Source organism: Spea bombifrons, chromosome 7, assembly GCF_027358695.1.
Source record: "Spea bombifrons isolate aSpeBom1 chromosome 7, aSpeBom1.2.pri, whole genome shotgun sequence".
NCBI lineage: Eukaryota > Metazoa > Chordata > Amphibia > Anura > Pelobatidae > Spea > Spea bombifrons.
In genome coordinates this window covers 32599571-32623939 of record NC_071093.1, presented here as the reverse complement: position 1 = coordinate 32623939, position 24369 = coordinate 32599571, and the positions used below count along the sequence as shown (strand labels likewise).

General features: G+C 38.4%; 1 protein-coding gene across 4 annotated transcripts in view; it reads left to right on the top strand.

Annotated features, from left to right (window-relative positions):
- The first annotated feature begins 264 nt into the window (after positions 1-264).
- COL6A3 (collagen type VI alpha 3 chain) overlaps positions 265-24369 on the top strand; it is a 50326-nt gene continuing 26221 nt past the window's right edge. Inside the window, exons 1-9 of one of the 4 annotated variants that reach the window (XM_053472291.1) lie at positions 265-462; positions 10977-11095; positions 13993-14592; positions 15302-15904; positions 17752-18333; positions 19330-19932; positions 20563-21144; positions 21550-22164; positions 22556-23155. In XM_053472291.1, the coding sequence (XP_053328266.1) occupies positions 11014-11095; positions 13993-14592; positions 15302-15904; positions 17752-18333; positions 19330-19932; positions 20563-21144; positions 21550-22164; positions 22556-23155 (4267 nt within the window). In that variant the 5' untranslated portion in view covers positions 265-462; positions 10977-11013. Of the gene's footprint in view, positions 463-10976; positions 11096-13992; positions 14593-15301; positions 15905-17751; positions 18334-19329; positions 19933-20562; positions 21145-21549; positions 22165-22555; positions 23156-24369 lie in introns of those variants that run through there. The other 3 variants (XM_053472293.1, XM_053472292.1, XM_053472294.1) reach the window with 3 other exon arrangements.

Below are 24369 nucleotides of genomic sequence, written 5' to 3'. Positions count from 1 at the left end.
TGTAGTCTGACTAAATGTAAATGAGTAAATCCAAACCACCTGGGTTTTTCTGCCTGGCTAAGGCTTATGGAAAGTTTGTGAAGGAAAAGTGGTTTGAGGGTTAAACTTACAGTTAGTGACATCAGCTTGTGATAGGAGCCAGATGGGAGCAGTTTGGGAAAGGAGAGGGAGGGCAGGTTTGGAGGGGGAGAAACAGGGCAGGTTCAGAAGGGGAGAGGGAGGAATTTTGAACTCTGATTCTATTTGGGCTGGGATTGTAGAGGACTGGATTCCCCCCCTCTCAGCTCCGAGCTGCTTCCTTCTATTCCAGCAGCTGAGCCCTTCATCACTCTCTTTGCCAGAACCAAAGGAAGCAAGGAGACCACTCTGCCCTGCAGAGCATCTAAGAAGTCCCTGGAGTAGAACATGACTGGCACACGCGTGTGAGGCTGACCAGTTAGCGGCTATCACTCCAACTCAGGGGTATGCATGGCGGGGGGCACTGGGTTCACTTATTGGAATTTAATGGGTAGATCATTTTATGAGGAATATGGTTTCAATAGGACGATGCATGTTTTGTGAAAAGCTATGTTTTGTTGCAATTCAAACCCAAGACTTCATACAACAATACATATAATAATAAACATTCAACTGCATAAAGATGCATGGTAATTGATACGATTATATACATTTTATGCAGAGAATGCCAAGTAGTTTCTTTTTTTCTTTATTCTTTTTTGTTAGTTTGTTATAATGACATAAAATGTTATTGAGTAATGTAGGATGTTATATGCTATATACTATTAAACAGTGCTGTCACGGTATATAGCAATATGGAATTCTGTAACATTCAATGCAGGATAATATATTTTTATTCAGCACGATAGAGGCAGGGTGACAAACTATTTTACAGTAACATAATGAATGGCGTAGAGATATTCTTATTTTCAGATGCTATATAGAGGGATGCTCAGTGATATAGATACAATAGATACATGCAGAGAGATGGCGAGCAATATAGCTTTATTTATTTCCATACAGAGAGATGCAGGTAATATACTTATCGGATGACCTTTTACGAGTGTTGACCCAGAGACTTGTGAAATATTAACCCTTTAATAGCTCACCCTGAAGATTCTATGGTAGCGGCTCTGTAATGGGGGTCACCAAATGGTTCACCAAATGGTTCTAATGACAGTCCTTAAGTGGTCTGAATGAGTTCACATGCATTCAAGCAGGGATTTCAGAAAATACAGTTAGGACATCACATTTCTCAATGCTTTGATAGCAGTGTAAAATAAGAAGCAACTGGCTCCAGACTGGCCATTCTGCCCCAATTTTAGACGCTGAAATTGGGACAGAAACTCCGAGGCTCAGGGTAAAACACCGTTGAGTTACGGTCAGATATATATCTGTATTTCGTTTTGTACAGAGAGAATCGTTAATTGATTATTTCTATTTGATCTATTACAGTCATTATATCTGGATAAATCTGACATTGCTTTTTCAGTTAATATTTGGTGCTGCTGTATTCTTCACATTACTCTGGTGATGAATGGAGATAAGTACAGAGTATGCCAATGTTGATCTTCCTTTATTAGAATTAGCTTAAAATTATACTTAATGACCAATAGGTTGCCTGATTGTGATGGGAGTTATGGTACGCCTCATTGTACACTGCTGTGGAATATGATGGTGCTATCATGATCTCTTTTCACCTAACAAGGTGCCATCTATGACATCTGTTTTTGCTGTATGTAACTTATGGTTTAAGGCAGTAAGATCATTTGTGAGCTATAATGACATGGCCAATGTAGTGCCAGCTTTCTGGTTAGATCTCGAGACATTTGATGCACATTTAATGGATCTGGCTCCCGCTATAATCATTCATTCTCACTTAAAGGTGATTGATTGGTTAATTAACTTGCTATGTGCCTGTCCAATATACAAGCGGTAATAAGTGAAAACAGAAACATACTTCAATGAAAGTAACCAGATACAAAACCCAACATAAAAAAAATGATAGAATCAACATTATATGTTTAACTTGTCTGTGCTTTATAATTGCCTAAGCCTGTTTAGGAATTTTATCAAGGCAAACTATAAGAAAAAGTTTAATTTTCACCTTTCGCATACTCCCTATTCTCCAGTGAGTATGATGCATGTAGACACACAATGCACTGGCATACCCCCAACATTTTGCATGTCCAAATAGGGACCCCTATGTTTGGGGGTGTGGCAGGAGGTGGGGCCAGCTGCAGAAGTGGGCAGGGAGAAAGCGCGGCTACCTGCCCCCCTTGACGCCTCATGACGCTAAGTGGGAGCCTCAATGAAGGTACTGCTGCAGGACATGCCTGCGTTGATTTTGCGACTCCTTCGGTTAGTGAGGGGAGATCAGAGATTCTTTACAACTGATTCATGCTACCCCCTGTCTACAATAGCAGGACATTGAGGGGGCCTCACAGGAGAGCTGGACAGAACCCTAAAATTGTGACTGCCTTGCAAAAACTAGGACTGTTGGGAACTATGCACTGGTTACTAATCAAAAGTTACTAATTATCACTCACAGGTATACAGATGGAAATGATATCAGTAATAATAATTAGCAAGAAACTTGATATTAATGTATTAAAGAGCACCAGAACTATACACTTGCAGCATTTGGAATGGCTACAGAGGGGCAGTTGAATTGGTATGAATAGGTTGCCGATCTCTACCAAGTCTTTTTATGTGACTGTGACCTGTTGGTAGCTACTTATGCTAAGAAAGCTATTTAGAAAAAATCAGACTTTTTATTTACAGAATCTGAATCACAATTAGACTGAGTATTATGCTGTTTCCAAATACATAATTGTGTCTTTTAAGGCTGTAGAACTGCAAGATACAGAACAAATATCTTCTTATGAAAAATATATAATTATATATATGTATTTATATAATAGTGTAATGTTGAAGAATCGTTCTACAGAATATAGGCTTCTTCTGAAAATGAAGAAGACATTTGAATTTAGTTGTGTCGCCGTATAATCAGGTACAGATGATGTTCCCTAAAAAATATTATTCTGTGTGAACACTCTAGCGTGTGTGTTCTGTGTATTGTATTCTGGGAAACACATTTTGTACACAATTTAGAAGTTCACATTTGTAAATACTACGTTATATATTGTAATGACCTTTTACTTAGTGTTTCCCTCCTCCCTAAAGCCCGCATAGTCTACATGTTGTATTTAAACCAGTTGTGACCCTGGCCACTTCTTGGCTGTACTCAATTATCGAAGGAAATGTTTATACCAACTTTATAAACATTTCGCATTATACGCTGTAGGAACATGAAGAAAGATAACTTGGAAAAATTAACTGTCAAGAATGCATAAAAAGGATTAATGTTTCAAAGGATTAAGGATTTTTGTTGTTTCGTTCTATTTTTTTTTGGAGCGGTTAAGATTTTCTCCACTTTTTGCTAAACTGACAAGTGTAGAAGGCAGCAGCTTCCCATAAATGGAGCGTTTTCAGTGGCAGAGAAAGGCTGGCATCTGAATGAGGCGTTGCAATCCCATATCCCAGACACCAGGGTAACCCTATCATTGCGGGGACAATATGTCACTCTTTTATTATAAACTGCAATTGTTATCATTTTATTGATACTTAAGGTTTACGGCTTATTGAGCTTATATAGCTCACTGCTCCATCTATACGTCTTCTTAATGGTTATTATAACCATTTCATGAAATGTAATATTACAATGACATAGTAGATGTAATGCTTAGAAATGATCCTGCAGCAGCTATGTACTAAAGATAATATTTCACTACCTTGGCAACTTTCACAACACAATCAACATCTGGAAATAAGCAAGGCTGTGTATTAAGAATGTCATTATCAGTTCAAACCAGCAGAGGGCAGCATCTCATGCTGTAATCTCCCACTGGAACTACTGGGTATTACTGGGTACCCTGAACACGCTTTTGTGAATATGAATGATCTGTAATATACAAACTCTAAGTCAAACTCTGGACAGTAGTATTGGGGTTGATATAGAGTATGATTACAGTAGCCTAAACCTTTTTCCAAAGGAAAATAGGATCATTGTGGCCTGTTAGCCACCTTTAAAAGCAGCAGGAGTGACCATTTGTAGATTGGAAACAGTAACAATGCCAATCATCTCCTTTGGAGCCTTATTTTCCAACTAATGTAAAGGTAAACCTTTGAGCTTTGTGACAACTAAGTTAAGGCTGTGGATGTGTGATGAAGTGGAGCTATTAAAAAGTGTGGTGGTGATAGATGAGGGGGATAGAGTAAGTGAGTGTGTATGTGAGTGTGTATGTTTGTGAGTGTGTATGTGTAAGTAATTGTGGGTGATTGTGTATGTGTTTATATGTGTGTTAGTGTGTCTGTTAGAGTGTATATGTGTAAATGCGTCTTATATGTGTTATTTACCAACAAGGGTTGGGGGCAAGGGAAGAGCGGGCCACTCGGCTTTACCTGCCCCAGGCTAGACAAGATGAGAGGCTACAGAATCAACTACAGGTACATGTAGTCTCACTGTGGCCCCTGAGTCTGATAAAGCAACTTGATGTTTTGTTAGTCATTGACTACATTGTCTATCTTAGCTCTGTCCCTCGCAATTGTCCCAGATCGGTGGGCAGCGTTGAACCCATTGTGAATATAAAACGTGTTTTGCTGTGGCATTTTCAAATTGATATCTGTAAGGTTCTGAGGTTATGTTATTGTCATTGAATTTCTCTTTACTGGTGAAGGTTTTGTTCTTGTGTTATAACATGGTTAGTACATCTTGTTGTTAACATCACATTTCTCCCTTGATTTCTGACCTAGTTTTTGGAAGTATACTCAACCATACTAACATAGCAACCATATGAATAATACTCAAATATACCAACCACAAAAATACATTTTTACATTAATTTGTTGTCTAGGCGCAATAGTTAGGGCATCTCAGGGTGCTCTGATATAACTGCATGACTACGTTGGATGGAACTATTGATATATGTTATACTTATCTATACCTAAATGTAAAAAGTTATTTATCAATTTAGTGATTATCTGTAAATAATATACTTAGATTTTATATATCCCCTGCCGCTACCATCACAATGTAGACTGAACACATTGAGACTTTCATTGTAGTAGTAAATGCCACCATAGGGATGAATGAGATTCAGCTCTTCTCCAGATGTGAAGGGAGGGTGTCTATAGGATAAGCTGACCAGATCATTGAGTGCTGGTATCTTGACAAGCACAACTGAGATGTTTTATGAATCCCTCAGAAAAAATGGATGCTTCCCATTGAATTCCATCACACACTGCTCAGCGCTGGATATACAACTGGTAAATGCACATACAGTTTTTGTAAAACATGCTCATCAAAGGAAACGGTGAGGCCACCATGATTTGTTTAAAAGAGAACAGTCTGGATATTCCCACAGTACAGAAAAGGAAAAGACATTGAATATGATAAACTTCTGAGTGTGTAGTGCATAGCCCCTCTCTAAAAAATTTTTCCAATACTTCCAATATAATGCCTGATGGAAAGCATTTTTCAGGGAGTCATTGAAGTCCTTAAACCTAAGTACATATTTCTTTACTTAAGTGATCAGCAGACTGTCAGTAAAAGGAATACTTAGATGAAGGGAAACCACGACTAAAGGGAAGAGGTATATATGAATGGATGTGGGATGGATACTCATTGTATGCTATGTCTTTTGAGAGAATAAATGAGTTTCATTGGCAAAATGGGAAAAAATCTTTAAACATATACCTTATGCTGAAAGATAAAGGAGCGCCTGATTAACATTTACAGTATATTTCCAAAGAAACAAAGCTTAGTACAAATACATCACAGCACCTCGCCAACGTATGTATAACATGATAAAGGTTTTCCAGCTGCAGTCCCTAGCAGACCACCATGCTTGGCTTAAAGGGAATTATTACTTGACATTTGTGAACATTTGAAACACATGTATTTGTGACTTCCCTTCTAATGTGCACATAAATACTTTCTCACACCCTGACCAAATGTTGCACAAATGTTGGAAACAATTTTTTGCTGGGAATGCAAATGATGTTCATGAGTTCATCCTTGAATTGACTATGTAGTATTAATGCCCACCCCTTACTAATGTATCTGCAAGAAGGGGTGAGCTGGCCCGGCATAATGCATAATTCAATAGGTTATGGGACTTTCAGGACCTCACACTGAGTATGGTCCATACAGGACCGTCCAAGCTATTTTGGGAGTAGACAGATGAAAATGTAATTAAACTTTCCTTTCATCTCCCTCTTTATTGAATGAATCCCATCATACATTACCAGGAATTAATTTAGTTTTTGCAACGTGGGGGCCCATGTACCCAGCAGGCAGGCACACACCAATTGGGAGGTACTATTAGCCACTGGCCCAGCGGTCATTTGCCCAGCTTGCCCAATAGCCATTTGCCCAGTGTGCCCAATGACCAGTCTGTAGGTGGTTTATTCTTTTCACTGCAAACCCAGGTACATCCTAGACATTTTGGCAGAATTTAGGGAGCCCGCTTTGGGAGCAGGCTAAACTAAAGGCATGGAAGAACAGTGATCAGTAATACCGGGGAAAAGAATGGAATTAATTTATATTGATGTGGTAAGAAGAAATTACTCTGGGATAATAGGATGGAAATGTCCCCAGTAGAGGAAATGAAAAGCCATTGTGTAATAGTGTCTGTCCTCCCCTCAGCCCCTGCTGAGTAAATGGTCCCACAGTAAAGACCCAGAGACACATGTGCAATGCATCATCTGTGCCGATGAACAGCTGGGCCCTGTTAACATGCTCCTTATTTCTTTGAATTTGACATTCTTCAGAACTCCTCATCTGCTCGGCACATTTCATCCTTGTCTATAGCCCTATGTAAAGTAATTAAACATGGACAAAACAGATGAGGCATGACCTGTGTACCCATAGAGAAGGAAGATCAAAGCAAGGGTGAAGCCATGGAAAACAAGAAGATCTGTCAACGTTATTAGTTAACTCTTTCCAAACAATAATGATCTCTTCCAATCATTTATTAAGTACTTCAGTAGGACATGTTCAATGATGGTGAGGTACAAGGATATCTGGAATACAGGGAAACATAGCTGAAAACTCTTGCCATTTTTAATGTCTGCCCCTTGTCTTAAATGTACATCTTGACCTTTTAGTATATATAGTCCATTCAGTGACTTTCAGAAAGATCACACAAGGTTGATAAGATGGTGGCATGTTTTAGGGACAATCTAGCAACTGTAGAAGGCCATCATTTTCTTCTCTGCAATCGACAGACACCACACCTTACTATGTACTGGATATACGTGTATGGAACCAAGACGGCACTGCGTGAATGAACTCAAATGTCCTGCATTTTGAGTTTCCTAATGTAAATTACCGTACTAGGAACACAGTTAATGTGTCAATGTGATGTCACACCGATGTGTTTGTACACCATAATCAACTAATTGACCGATTATTTATTGGCAGCTAAAAATGAATTTAGACCCAGTATCTCCTCTAAAGACATGCTGGGACATTTGTTTGTAGAAAGCTACCCTGGAATTTGAAAAAGTGAATTTAAGGATAACAGTCATGTGGTGATTTCATTTATCATCGCAGAGGCAGTCAGAAGCAGTGATTAAGGATCGAGGATTGGTAGCTTCTAGACTGGCTGAGCAGTAAGAGTCCAGATAACCAGTAGGACAAGAGATTCTTCATTCTTGCATTAGGGTGGCCTGTATTCCCACAGTGTTTATGTTATCCATTATAAAATAATATTAGTCAGAGTCATTTTAATTATGGCAAGAAGAAAGAGCCAGATGAGCCAGTGGTTGTTGTATCTTCTGTATAAATATTTCCTTTCCAGCTCTTTTTATATATATATATATATTTACTGTTGATTTAACAGGTCAGGAAAGGTTAGTCTCTGTTTACACAAAGAGGGATTCACTGGAGATGCTCGGCTTAGTTAGAAAAACAGGCTTATTGACTGCTTTAGTTCTCTGCACGCCTCACTAAAAAACTATTAAAGACCTGAAAATGCTCAAGATTGGGCCCTGATAATCAAAATATCGGTGCATTAACCCATTGTAAGGATAACAGACCTCTGTTTCAATATATGTCATACACAAACTTTAGTTGCTAACATTCATGGGCTGTATAGCAAGTATGAGAACAAAACGGATCCAGATCGTACTCCTTGTGGCCATATGTTGAACTGAAAATGCTATTTTAGTTAAGCTAGAGGTGATTAGCCCAAACACATAGAGATAGAAGACAGGAATCTTGTTTGGTGATACAGAAACAAGGATAGGCAAAATGTCCATGCAAGGGCACCAGTGTCAATGGCAAAGGTTGTGAAGGTCCATAGAACATCATTAAATTGTCCACCGCAAACTCCAGTAATTGTGCACCACAGACTCCATGAGCAATGTTGGAGCCTGCCTCTGTACAGAAACATTCTATTCAAATTATGATCATTCCATAGTTTTTCTCACAAACACTACTTATTTTGTGTGGATAAAAAATACAACATCCAATGCTCTGGAAGATTTTGGAGTAATATGTCACTTTCCATGACAATGTTGTCTGCACAATGCTCATTTATTTGTGACAAATTGACTTTAGTAGTCAATAATTCTATAACTCCATGAATGAAGTTTAAATCTTTCTTGCGCAACTTTCACACTGGAAGTACTACAATAGAACCAGGCCTAGCAAATATCATTTTGTTAAGGAAGATGTCCCATACAGCCCCACCAACAAAGAATAGATTTTAAAGAGTACTCCCAATGAAATCATGAGACCCTCTGGAAACCTCACCATGGCCAGCACTGAACTGGCTGGGGGGGGAGTATACTGCACATGTGTAATAATAACAATGAGGTACGTCCTGCTGGGAGCCATGGTTCGATAAAACAATGCAATTAGTGGGGATTCTGATTAATTCCTTCTATTCATTTAAGAGGAAAAAATCATATCATGGCTGGAGTGTCCCCTCAAGATGCGGGATGGTTGTTGGGCTTTCAACTGCCATCCCCTGTTGAATAACTTAATACCTTCTCTAAAGTACAGGAGTACAGGACAACACACAAAACAAAGGACCATGGGGACCAATCTTCTTGCCAGGTTAAATTACAAGACTGGGACTCACTAAGCATTTAGTCGCTATGTTAACTCACAACAAAATATAAATGTTTTAGATTGTCTGTCTTACACACTGTAAACCATATTTCTATCTCATTGAGAGTAAACATAGGCAAGCAACAAACAAAATATGGTCTGTTCTTGATTATTAAAACACAAACACATTCTTATAGTGAGATGTTCTTTGTTTAATGCATTCCCTATGTAATTACTAAAATATTTCCATTTTATGTAATTAATTTTTTTCCTGTGTGTACATTCTTGGATACCCACCCAGATTGTGGTACTAATGACACATTCCAGCCACTTTTTTTGTATTTTCCGAGTACTGTAAAGGAAGTTCTGTAAATTATTATTCTGTATGGAAAAGGGCTCTAATTGCCCCATACTCTGAGGACATTTCTAATTTGAGAGGTGTGAAGCGTCTGTGCTGGCATAGAAAGGGACTGAGGTAATGTCCTACTTTAGCACACAGGCTGGAAAGCAGGCTAAGTGGCCCAGTATAGACGTGGCACTTAAGGATGGTTGAAATCGCTATGGTATTTAATACACAACCAGTGCAGATGTCAAGAACATTAAAAATAATTGGCTAGAACATCTAGGATATTAATACAGAATGACATGTGTCCAAAGTGTACAATCTTTAGCTTCATATTTGCATTTTACAGTAACATGTTGTAGTGAGTTGATGTTTTCCCTAATTCTTTCTAACATTGGATCTATAGTGTTAGAATCATTCTATAGAAAACATAAGACTTCTGGTTCAACCCATGTGCTACCAGACAAGAGGATTTATTCCATGGTCAACTAAATGTTTTAGGAAGTATTTGTAGTAAGTAACATCAAGGACTTTATGAAAAGGGATTCTGGTATAAAGTTTTAAAATGGGTCTTATTACCACAGCATCCAATGGAATGGGCCACCCAAGAGGAAGATTCCAATTGTTGCTATGGAGATAAGACTAATATAAACCGTTGTACCAGAATTTCTTTTAATACATCATGCCCCCTCAACTCCCATCACGTGAACTTCTTCTTTCACAAAGCTTATAACTATACATGCAGAGAAGATCTCCTCATTTGTTTCATGTCTCTTAAATTAAAAAAATGAGCTCATGCCTCCTAAAATAAAACCATATTATAAGGTTATCCTGAGGAAGGACGTTCTCAAAACATTTATTTTGTCTAACCGTCACATATGGTTCTCTCTGTGGGTTGACTCTCCCCAAACAAAATCACTCCACTTAAAAATTAGCTTAGTTACAATCAAATGTTCTTTAATGAGAAACAGGCATTGTATGACCTCCTATAGCTGCAGCAATTCACAGTAATTTTAAAGCATGTTTTGGGAATTAGGAAACTCACAAAAGGTTTATTGTTGGTATTTATTAGCAAACAGCAACTCCAATGTGACAGAATCAGAGAGTGCTTAATAGTAAAGCAGGGACATATACATGAAGGCCGCGATTAACATAAATCTCTGGAACTATAACAGGAATGATGGATGTTTATTGTAAAAGTAATGTTACCAGAAAACATAATCGTTCCAAAATATTATCCTAAAGTATTGCCTGGTTTTGGAGATGCTTGGGGTAAACAAATCTAGAATCTAGAACCTTTAGGGATATAAAATGGTTTTATGATCCACCCATATAGTTTCCACAATTATGAGTACTACTAAATAAAATCTTAGCGTTAAAGAGATTTCCGCCTTACCATACCTTCGTATATTTCGGCAGTGGAAGATAAAAGTACAGAAAGAATATGCGCATTTGACAATACCCGTCCACTGCAACATTTTAGTAAAATGTCTTTTTTTTCATCCTTAATTTTAGTTTCAAAATTTGGTGCTCTTCAACATCACTTGGCAAGATGAGGGAGCGTGGCATCGTGCCGTTGGTGGCTGTATTGTGTCTTGTGCTCTCAGGGATGAACAGAGTGGATGCACAGGAAGGTAGGTGTGAAATTATATGACCCGGGCCTGAAGAAAGGTAAGGCAGGGCTGTGGAATAACCGTAGAAGAGCTGAAAATCGGGATTTGCAATGAGGTGCGGAGAAATGCTTCAAAAACCGGATTTAACCACCAAGTCCAAGAATCTGTTTTACAAATCTAAAACCGTGTTCCATCTGTGTTAATTAATGTCAGACTGTTATCTTTGCCTGCAGAGCCATACAGAATAACTATGCAGCATTAGATGCTATCAGGCAGATCTGAAGGCTCTTTTAGCAAATGTGTGCTATAGGCGGAATAAGAGGAAATTAAGAGTAAGTGAAGCCTAAGAAGAGTAATCTTCTTGTCATGAAAGGCTATCAATCAGAAAGAATGATCCAATAAAACAATTATGAAATGCACACGTCTGTGCGTCTAAAGTCTGATTAGAAGACGACCTTGAATATAAGGGATATTTTTCAGAGCATCTTATAATCGAGCAAATGCGGTACATGAATTACGGTGACTTCATATATTTTATTGCATAAAGAAAATCATTCAATACATAAGGGTAAGGAAGTTAATGCATCAGCCAAATCATGACCCAAATCTATGACTCCTTGGTTTGAAAATATAGCATCAGATCGATGACATTTTCTTGTGAAACAACAATAGACATAAAACTCAGTAGATTATGTGGATTAGTGGATTGCTATGACAATACATTAGTGTGCTTCGACCAGACTCAAGGTGATGCCAGATGCAGCATGCACTCCCTTGACTTGCTAATGAATTTGTAATTCCATGATGCTACATCTCTGTAACACACAACCCTTTGCCATGGAGATTACATAATTCATGAGGTTCAAGAGAGAACATCCAATAGATGCAAATTCCACCCAAGTGCCTTGCAGATGGTAGGTGTCCCATACACTTCAATCATGGCCGACATCAGCTAATACCTTTTAGCTGTCTCAAGATGCATGTTTATTGTGAAAAGCACCAGTCTGTTCCATTGTTGTCTACCAAAATATTCTCTGTGATGGTTTTTTGCATTTCAAACAGTGATGACTCTGATCAGAAACCAACCATTGATCACTGCGCAAAGCTAGTGTCCACATTTACTAATTTCATTAAAGTATTTAATTACAATTGCATATCTTTTGATGAGTAAGTAGAGTATAATTAGATAGAAATTGCACACAAACCTATTCTAATATACATAGCATATTAACTGATATATAACTTTCTTGGATTCTCGATCATTGTTGGGCACCATGTAGCCTGTTTTGGAGAATGCAGTCCTATTAACCTTCAGTTCATCAGGTAGCTGATTTGGGACTTGTAGTTTATCCAAAGCATGTGTCCATTAATCGGAGTAAGCTGATAGCAGTAATCTTGTGGCTGAGTCGGAGGGTAATGGTTTGGCAGGAGATGTGTTTTGTCTTGTAGTTGTAAATCCCATTTTAATTCAGCGGCGTACGGTAATTGCTATTCTGAGTTTCCGATTTATTAACAAGTAATTTATACATGATGAGCTCAAGTAAATATTGCAAGCTCTGAAATTAGCATGCAATCACTGTATTGATCATGGTTGTTTCTGATTGGTCATCACCGGTATTGTCATTTATGCCTTAACAAGATTCTGCATTAATTGGTTGAATAACTGCCTTACCAGATCTAATTTCATTGTTTATTGCGACAGATATAGTATTTTACAGAATAATGTACTATATATATATTTAAAACACATTACAACCTTTAGTAGCGCTGTAAAGTATAACATTGTAATTTAATACTATGGTTATCTAAAAGTGACCAGGTTATCTAGCAACCGATAGCTCATAATATAAACCTTTTAGCCAACATACGGTATTATCCACTGTAAACTAATTTAAAATAAACCTTTAGAAGTAACCCAAAGGACCCATTTACTACAATGTTAAATGTTAAAACCATTGAATACCGTAAATAAATGTAAAAAACAAGAAAAAAAAACATATAAACCACTAAAAAAATATATTTTTAATTATTAAATACCTTTTATTAATACATTTATTGTTATCACTCTCTGGTTCTGTGAGTGTCTCTCTCAGGAAAATGCTGTAGATACCTGCATTAAAGCAAAATCATGTTTCATGCATAAGAGAGGATTTGTAAATCTATACATACAGTAAACAAATTACAATAAATACTTATTATCCTGTTTTAAGTAAATAGCCAATAAGTGATCTGGTAACTCCTATCCAAACAGAATGCAGAACGCTGGTTTTAAATGTCACTGGTATGTAATGTTATATCATTTTTGTTGTATGTTGTGGCTGTTGAGGATATTTTCCGTTTTAGCTATACATGCTGTCATCTCGTTCCTGCTGTTAGCTACATCCTATAGCTATGGATCATAAGCTCAGTGTCCATTTTATTCTGAGAGTAGACAACAGCTAGAGGTTTCAGAACAATAATGTTTTCCATCTCCATTTTTAGAAATACATGACAATGCGTATAGCCAACAAATAGGATCAGCATGCAGTTTAAGGCCTCTACATACATTGGCCATACCATTTAATATATAGAATTATTATTCATTACAAGACTTTGGTCATTTTCACTGATCCACACAATCACCTTTTAATCAGAAACACTTGTTTCAACATCTTATTGCAGAATGGAAAGCATAGCATTGGACCTGTAGCTAAGCAGGAACTGGCAATGCACATTATAATATCCTCAGCTTCTACTGCATCATGTTTCTTAATGAGTTTTCAGAGAAACATGTATACACTGTACATCAGCATGTTACCACCGCACTTAAATTAACCCTTTCAATGTTTGCATTTCTTTTTTCCTCTATTCTTTTTTTTTCTTCCACAATCCTAAATCCCCACCACAAAAAACTTAACTGTTCCATCAAACAATACCAGACTCTGCTGACCTGGTTATCCTCATTGATGGCTCAAACAATGTTGGAGGCAATGATTTTGCTGTCCTTCGTGACTTCTTGGTGAATTTTGTCGAGAGGCACTTTGAAATAGGAAGAAGTCAGATGCAAGTGGCAGTGGTACAGTTTAGTGATGATGTCAAAATAGAGTTCACCTTGGATGAACATTCTACCAAAGATCAGCTCTTAGAAGCTCTGAGGAATCTACGTCCCAGTGGTGGGGAAGAGTCAAACTTGGGGGCTGCCCTTGAGTACGTGGTGGAAAACCTTTTTACCACTGCCGCTGGCAGCCGGAAAGAAGAGGGAATCCCCCAGTCCCTGTTGATCATTACTGCTGGTCCATCCACTGATGAATTCATAGAAGCATCCAATAATTTGAAACTTAACAACGTCTTCACATTTGCCATTGGTGTGGAAAGGGCAGCTACCACAGAGTTGCAGGATATTGCATCCCATGGAAGCTTTGTATTTGTTGCTCCCCAGTTCCAGTCGCTGGGTGATGTGGAGAATCAGCTCGCCACAAACATTGCTCTGGTAGCTCAAAGGACCATAGTCCTAGAAGCCCCAACCACTAGGATTGAAGGTAGGTAGGAGTCATGATGGGACCTGGAGGGAACAGTAGCATTGCGATTGAACTTCATCATGAAATGCATGCTGCTCTACAGACCTTGGATCAGCTGAGCTAAGTGGTTAATTTCAGTACAAGCAGTGGAGAGCGGAGACTCTGAGGGCCACAGCTAACCAATGGCCTGTTAATATAGCTGTAGAAAAATTAATTTGCCAGACAACATGCTACATACACTCTATCCGGTCCTTACCAACATGCATTTGTTGTATACAAATGCAAGGAAACAAACATAAGAAGCTCAGAAAGGATTTAGTCAGTGTGAATAAGCTGTCCAAGGTCCCTTCGACTACTCTAGACTCCCTGTTGTCTACATTGGGAATTGCATGTTAAAACAGACACACATTTCTGAAAAAAGTCTCCATACCTTCAACTCAGAAGAGCCCATGGGGATATTACTCCTTTGCTAGTATATTTTCAAACAATATATATTTGAACCCGTTATAGTTCCTAGTATACATTCAAAATAAACATCAAAAAGCCGTTTCCTCACAGTTTTAGGGGCTTTCTTCAGGGAAAGTCGCTGTTATTATAGTGATGCTACTTTGCCAGAGAAGATTTTTATGTAAATTGAACTTTTTTAATTCATATTTTGGGGATTTATATGCTTGACATAGCTATCTTTCAGGTGAAGTTACAGATTCTAATTATATTTATTATTTTGCAGTTGTTGAGGTGAACAGGAGAGACATAGTATTCCTGATTGATGGTTCCACTGCTATGGGAGCCAGCAGCTTTGCGGCAGTTCGTGAGTTTCTCATTAAAGTATGCAACAGGCTAGAAATTGGCCCTGATCTCATTCAAGTTGGATTGGCGCAATATGCCCGTGATGCCAGGCCTGAATTCTACCTAAACACCTACAGCAATAAGAAGGAGCTGGTGGCACAGTTAAAGAAAGTGAAGATCATGAATGGTGCACCAATAAATACGGGAGCTGCCTTGAACTTTGTGCAGGCAAATTTTTTTACTCCAGCTGCAGGAAGCCGCAAGGAACAAGGTGTCACACAGCTCTTGGTCCTCATCACTGGAGGACAGTCAAGAGATGACATTGTCCAGCCATCTCGGGAGCTGAAGGAGGCTGGCATTCTTACCTTTGCTGTAGGAGCCAGAAATGCTGATCTAGCAGAGCTTGAGCAGATTGCTTTTGTTTCCTCTCTGGTTTTCCAACCCACAGATTTCAAGACAGCACCTCTACAGGGTATAATGCCTTCATTTCTGACGCCTTTGAGAACACTCTCCGGTGCTGTGATCATTGAAGGACCAACAGAAGGTATGCCACTTTTTCTCTGCCTTCCATTAATAATCTGTGGAATGTAAAAATGATTCTGAATTGAGTTATATTTTAATTCAGATTTCTAAATCATCATGGAATTAGATTACTCAGGTCTAGGCTAGTTACTCCAGTGTGTGACAGAGTGTATGCAGTTCTACATATGTAATCAAATGTTTCAATAAGATGAATTAATGATGATTGCCTGTGCCAACCAACATTGTTGCTGATAATATAAGCCATTGGTTGGCCTTTAGGACCAGACTTGAAGACCACCACTGAAATGTTTAGCAAAACAAATCATACCCGTACATGAGCAAAAAAGCATAATAATTAGGAGTGTTTTAATCACAGTCTTACAGACCTTGTGACAGTCTAATTACACGTACCACAAAGTAAAACCTTTACTTAAAATGCGTATTTTTATACAAGCAAGATATGTACGTTTAGGATATTATCAGCCACAGCAACTGCTCATTAGAAACAAATCAGTTGGGGTATATCTCTAACAACACTCACGCAAAAATAAAAGTAAACAAAGATGGAGAATATCTATATATGCCATCAAAAATGGTCTCCCCCAACAAAGTTTTCCATACATTTCAGTTATGTCCAGATACTTCAATGGACTATCGTAAAGTTAAAGCTTTAAGAACTTGTGACAACATGCTGGCCAGAAGTAGCACACCGTACAAATGAGTGCTGACTGCATCTGTCACATTCATTGTACATAATATCTTTATTTGCAAAATAGAGTTTTAGTTTATGCCTAAGTGTACCCCTGATGCTGACATATCTTTATGAAGCCCTCCTTGCAGTACCTTGCTCCTTGTTAGTCTAATATAAAACATGGATTTCCAAATGTGGGAAGGTTGTGGTTGAACGATGCTTGGATGAGCCATATGACAAATATAAAAAGACTTAAGTTTGAATACGGAATTAAGCAGGGGTGGGAAAGAACCTAAACGTTTAAAAAGGTGTGATAGTATTTCACCGTTAACATATTATGTAGCAAAATAGACAAACGGCATGAAAACAAAACTGAAACATGCAGCATTAAGATTTCCTTTCCTCTATCCTCTGTCTCTTTTATTGTAATTTCTCTCAATCTTCTCACATCTCATCTAACTAGTTCCAACCTCATCATTTGTGATATTTTGTTCTTGTAAAAATTGCACTAAAACGGAAATTCCATTTGGGACATAGTTCTCCAAAAAGTTGCAAAAACATTTCAACAAGATTTATTTCTAAACGTTATAATGTGGAAAGTATGCGATAATATGGAGAAACCAAAGAAAACCAATTAAAAGAAGAAATATTGAACCAAAATCAAATCAAACTAGTGGTCCATTGGTATAATGCTTACCTCACATGGTTCTTCCACTTAGATTAAATACCAAATATAGCCAATATACCAGTACTAAATATTCTGAAATGTTTTTCATTGCAAGAATAGAACATATTAGCAAAAACAAGCATAAACAGCTTAATGTCTCTGGAGCAAAATGTAATAACACATCGTTTTCTAAATCCATGTTTCATTCTTAACTCATGAACACCTGCCCATGTTCATACATTAGATTGTAAAGTGTCAGTGAAACTATGGTAATCCTATACATTGTGTATTGACATTTTTTACTGTATAAGTACATGTGATTACAATATCTAGTAGATGAAAGTACTTCTCCTTCACTGTATTTTCTAGACTCCCTTTCCTCTTTCTGTACGCATTCTTAGCTTTATGTGTCTACGTTGTGTAAACACATGGATTCATTCATCTTGCTCTGCTGAATTTGCTGTGATGTCATGTTTATTGTTTTCTATATCCTCCACCCTACCACTTACAGTAATAAACCAAAGAGATATCGTCTTCCTATTGGATGGGTCTGTCAACGTTGGAAATGCAGACTTGCCTTTCGTGAGGGACTTTATCATCAATTTAATTAACAAGCTGCATATCGGCCCTGAAAGCACTCGAATTGGCCTTGCCCAGTTCAGTGACACTGCTAAGACTGAGTTCTATCTAAACACTTTAACTTCAAAATCTGATCTTGTGTCCCGCGTGGGGCAGCTGAAACTCATGGGTGGGGATGTCCTGAACACTGGGTCAGCTCTTCAGTCCATCATTCAAAACCACTTCACAAGCAGTGCAGGCAGCAGGTTGAATGAGAAGATTCCACAGCTCCTGGTCGTTCTGCTGGCTGGGAAGTCCTCAGACAGCATTCAGGCAGCTGCTAAAGAAGTTTTGAATTCTGGTGTCCTGACCTTTTGCATCGGGGTGAAGAATGCTGATAAGGCAGAACTGGAAACCATTGCGTTCAATCCAGACTTGGTTTATGAGATGGAGGCGTTCAGTTCTTTGCCTGGTTTTAGTCAGCAGATGCTTACACCTCTTTCAACGTACGCTAGAGAAATTACAGACGTGACAGGTAATTCTCTGCTCCCTCCAAGTAGTTTTGTCTGTTGAGTATGGAGGCCTCTCTGTAGATCAAGATGTTTAAGATTATATCCCATGAGTAAGAGTCTTTAAGTCAGACTTGAAAGTGTATAGTACAACAAGTTAAAAAAAATAACAATAAATCAAACCAATTTTTAAAAGCAACATAAAACATACACCTAGGTTTAGCCAAAAGTAGGTATCCTAACTTCCAGAAAAGTGAGGCTTGGTAAATAAAACTTAACTATTAATTAATGTTAGAATTAAAAGCATAAATAACCATCTTATCAGATGTTTTACTTAGGAGATGATGTAATGTACGACCTGCAGTAATGCAGTAGGGAATCTACTGTACCTAAATTGATGAAGAGATGAGTCAAAAATAAATTAAATACCCTGGTATCTGCAAATAGACATCACAGAGTACGCCCATACCCTGTAACATCTATTTGCAGGTATCAGGGTTACTTTTGTTAAAACTACAAATGAACACCTCATTTGATATGAGAGACCATAAAAATATGAATATGTCCCAGTTATCCTGAAGCCTAATCTCTCATAAAAAGAATCAAGTATTTTCTGATTGTTGGATTTAAAATTCAATTGTCAATAACATACTTTTTCTTCAAAGTTCAAAGAACAAGGGATTTTCTTGTTTAATTTTCTGTAGATATGACACACTACTGGAGGTTTTGTTGGCCTACAAAACAGCTTCTTTGGATAAAAGTATCAAAAAACACAAAATAAATTACAGTGGTAATAAAGCTACTTAATCAATGTACAACTAAACCCAACATTGGAGTCAGTATTTATTACCTTACTGAAGATGTAATGACTGGTTGGAGACTATGTTTACAATAATCACAGCTCCTTGGGTTATGGTAGTTGTTAAAGAACAGCTGATGGTACTTGTCCAAAAATCAAACACCCTGGTTATCTCAAAATATGTTACTGATTTACTCCAATTTCTCCTGTTTCCTTTCTATAGCTGATCAAAGTGCAAAGAAAGATATTGTGTTCTTGATTGATGGCTCAAACGATGTCAGGGCCAGTTACCCATCATTTAGGAGCTTCATTGAGAGAATAGTGGAATATCTTGATGTGGGTGTGGATAAAACACGTATTGCAGTCATCCAGTACAGTGATTCTGCCCAGCCTGTCTTTTATCTAAACACCTACTCAGACAGTCAAGGCATGGTGAGTTCCATCAGAGCCATGGCACCCATTGGAGGATCTTCACTGAACATCGGTTCTGCTTTAGACTTTGTCACCAGGAATGTCTTTGTGAGTTCTGCTGGTAGCAGAGCAGCTCAAGGGGTGCCGCAGTTCTTGATCCTGCTGACAGGCGGCAGGTCCAGTGATGATGCCAGTCAACAAGCCTCAATTCTTAGAGCTGGTGGTGTCGTGACCTATTGCATCGGAGTTGGCAGAGCTGACCAGGCAGAACTGCAGTCAATTGCCTTCTCTCCTGATTTTGTTCTGTTTGTTCCTGATGTTGCACAGCTGCAGACTGCCTACCAAACAATCTCCCAAAGAGTAAGCCAGATAACCAGAAAGGAAATTCAGACTATGGTCAGCGCATTGCCAACTGGTAAGGATAATGAAAATGATGTTTGTATTAGGATTGCACTTCTTGTGTAGACTGAGAGTAGTAAAACTAGTAATACCATGCATTCTTTTCACGTTTTAACCTTGATCAAATGTTTATCCCACATTACATTATCTACAGTTTGTAACCAAGCAGGCACAAAGTTAAATACAATAACTTAAATACAAATATTAGTGAAGTAATTTAACTATTTGCTCTGTTGGGCTACATTGAACTAATCAGACAGAGCAGAATCAGGTTCCAGCAGAGCTGAGCTCTTATTATTATTTATTATTTATTGTTTTATATAGCACCATCAAATTCCATAACGCTGTACAATGGGTACACAGGAAATACCAAGTAGTATGTAACATTACAATTTGACTTACAGAAACAACAGGTGAGGAGGGCCCTGATCAAACCAGCTTACAATATAGAGGGAGTTAGGGTGTATTAGACAATAGGTAAAAGGTGCCATTGCTAGGGATGGACCAGCCACACTTCTCTTTATTAGTTGTATAGTCACCACTGCTCTTGATATAAGTAAGTGTGTACTACTTCCTAGTAATGTTATTTGATACTTGAAACTTTGGACTGAGCGTTAACCTTAGCATTTTATCTGTATTTTTACAGTTAAAGAAAGCAAAAGGGACATCTTATTCATCATTGATGCCTCTAGCAATGTAGCTGGTAAATTTCCATTGGTACGTGACTTTGTACTTGGAATCATTGAGTCCCTCAATATTGGCCAAGATGACACCCGTGTTTCTGTGGCTCAAGCTGCTGAGAATGTCAAAGTGGACTTTAAGTTCGACTCATTCCCTTCCAAGCAGGAGGTTGTTAATGCTGTAAAAAGGATGAGGTTGAAACCTGAGAAAAATTTCAACATAGGTGCAGCTCTCGAGTATGCCCACGACAACCTCTTCACGCCAGAGTCTGGCAGCAGAATTCTGGAAGGTGTCCCACAGTACTTAGTTTTGCTGTCTGCGAGTCGTTCAGAGGATAGTGTAGAGGCACCAGCAGCCAAGCTGCAAAGAGCAGGTGTGGTAACGTTTGCCATCAAGGGTTCTTCTACTGCCGATGCTGAACAATTGGAGAAGATTGTCCTGGCCCCGCAATTTGTGGTCTCAGCAGATGCCCTGACAGAACTGGCCACAATTCAGCCACAATTTACTTATCTGCTGAAGTCTGTGGAAAAGCCAACAGTAATTACTTGTAAGTACCTAAATCTTCAAATAACAAGTGGTAAATATATATACACAAGCTATATGAACAAGAAACATTGAACCATTAAACAGTTTTCCCCATTTGATTTAACTGTGTATTTGACGAGGAATTTACAGATCTCTGGTCAGATCTCACCTAGGGTATTATGCACAGTTCTGGAGAACCCCATCTCCAGAAGGACATTGACATATTGGAGAGAATTGGTAAAAAAATTGCAAAATGTTTGCAGGATAAAAATGATCAGGGAAAATTTTGGGATCTTAATATATATAGTTTCTAGGAAAGAGGGGTGAAATGTAATTTCAAAGATTTTAACACTTAAAGTGATTATTAAAAAAGAAAGAATTGAAATAATATTGAAATGGTTTATGTTTTTGTCCTGTTTTGTTAAAGATGATATAAACAACAGAAAAGATATTGTTTTCCTGCTTGACGGCTCTGATGGTGCCAGATCTTTCTTCCCATCGCTCCGTTCATTTGTTCAATCTGTCGTGGACCGGCTAGATGTGGGTCAGGATAAGACACGCGTGGCAGTTGTTCAGTACAGTGATTCCGCCAGGCCAGATTTCTTCCTTAACACCCATTTCGATCGTCAATCAGTCGTCAATGCTGTGAGACGCTTAAATCCAATTGGAGGTTCTCCGCTGAACACAGGCAGAGCTTTAGACTATGTTACCACAAACGTCTTTACCCCTTCAACTGGTAGTCGGGCAGATGAAGGAGTCCCACAATTCTTGATCTTGCTGACCACTGGCAAGTCAAGGGATGATGTTTCTGGACCAGCTAGAGCACTCAAGAGTAGTGAAGTTGTTCCAGTTGCCATTGGTGTCAACAGAGCTGATGTGACTGAGCTGCAAACCATCTCCTTAGTTCCCGATTTAGCCTATTCGTTCTCTGATATTACTCAGCTGGGAAATGCATACCAAACCATCACAAGCAGAGTGTCTGAGCTTAACAGAGGACAAATAGAAATTCTGAAGCAGAGTGTCCCATCAGTGCCTTCCGCAGGTAAGTCTTTCTATGGCCAAAAAATCTCTTTGGACATGCATAATGCAGAACTAAGAAGGTTTAAGGTTTTGCAAAAGCTAGAAAAAAGGTGGCCCAGATGACCCGAATGGTAAATGGAGAATTTGTGACAGTGACATTTTTTCTTTGCGTGTACTGACCCAAAGCTGCTGATAAACTACATTTTATAAGCTTTAAGTCAAAAATCCATAAAACACTTGCACTGCTATAAAAGCTGACAGTTCAAATAAACGTGGCAGCATTAGATCTTTAATTGTCGAGAGTGAATTGAGAGAAACTCATTTTTGTACTAATTACAAAATATACAATGGACATGCGTGGTATTTTGAACTGTTGTTCATCTGTTCTAATTCTACAAATATATTTGTCACAGGAATCAAGAAGGATGTGGTGTTTCTTGTTGACGGCTCAAGGGAGGCCACTCGCGACTTTGACAACGTAAAGGAGCTAATCAGAAGGATTGTTGAAAGAATGGACGTGAGTACAGACAACACAAGAGTGGCTGTTGTCCAGTATAGTGACGATGTTAGGGCTGATTTCGTTCTGAATGAACATTCCACCAAGGATGAGGTTCAAAGTGCAGTGAGGAATCTGAGACCCAAGGGAGGTAATGTTGCAAACACTGGAAGAGCACTGGAATATGTTTCAAGGAACATATTCACCAAGCCTACTGGAAGCAGAATAGAAGAACAAGTTCCACAATTTCTCATTCTTACGTCATCTGGTCCTTCTGCTGATGATGTTGAAGAGGGTGCAAGACAGATTAAGGAATCTGCCCTGGTTCCATATTTCATTGGAAAGAACATAAATTCAGAAGAGGCCAGGAAGATAACTCTGGGTCAAGAGTTTATATACCCTGTGTCCTCATTCCGTGAGTTGCCCAGTTTGGAGGGGAAACTTGTCACATCTGTCACCAACCTAAATCCAGAACAGATAACCTTAATCTATGAAAGACAAGTAACACCTGGTCAAGGTAAGGAATATTCTGTTGCTTGGTTGAATTGAACACATATCTATGCATTTTTGCCTAAAAAGGAATACTAAGAAATGAATGAATAAACCAAAAGTGAACCCAGAACAAATGGTTGTTACCGACTGCTAATAAAGTCACACTAAGTAAAGACCGTTATAAATGCATAGTGTTAGACTGGGCATAATAAAACTGATAATATCATGCTTTGTTAAAAGTTCCATGGGAACAAAATGTAGCGCTATGGTTTAATACAGACATCTGGAGACACTAACTAATTTGGCACTTGTCTTGGCTTTCATACCTACTTCATCAGCTTTGAAGATGTGAGTGAGTGAGTTGGTGGACTATGCATCTCTCACGCTAAGCTAAGATTAGATCCAAATGTCAGAAAGGCAGTGTTAAAATGGAAAAAAATGTTTTCATTTTAGCCCTTGAAACTAATCCTAGTTATCCTAACTTTTTTCAGCAAGTCACAAACTGTCTTTGATAACAGGTTTCTCTTAGATGTGATACTACCCTTTCAATGTTTTCAAGGCATATAGTTTAGTAAAGGCTACTAAAAATCTAGATTATCTGAGACTATTTTCTTAGTCTGTTGACTTTTAGTATGACTTGTCTTATAAATGGTGCAAGGCAAAAGTGACAGGAGTACATCTAGAAGAAGGAGGAGGTATTATTAGTAAACTCAAGAGCAGTTAGCAGTTTGCTTTTTACTTGTTGTTTTAAGGCAAAACATCTCATACTTGGAGTGTACTAAAAATGTGGGCATTCTAGTAGGCAGTGCAGGGGTAAAGAGACCCAAGAGACCACGTTTTTCTTTTTGTGATGTTCTGTTTTGCATATTGTTAATGTTTTGAGCTTTGCTATTATTATATTTATTAAAAGGCACCAATAACTTAAAAAGCCCTTGGCAAAGCTCATGATTAACTCAAATTGAGACTAACCTATACATAAGGTAAAGAAGGAGTCCTAACCAGCGGTATCTATTGGTTAGGTGCTATTCTAGGCCTGGCCCAGGGCAGCAACCCACCTCCCTAGCAGCCACCCTCTCAGTGTGAAATGATGTCATATTCGAGTGCTCCTTCTTACAAAGACCTCAGATAGCAGTTTAGCAGCTTAGTGTAAATGGGAGACCCCTAATTTCCCCAACCAGCCCCCTGAGCAGCGGCACACATAGGAGCCAGATTTCCCAACTGCCCCAGGCCTAGTTGGTT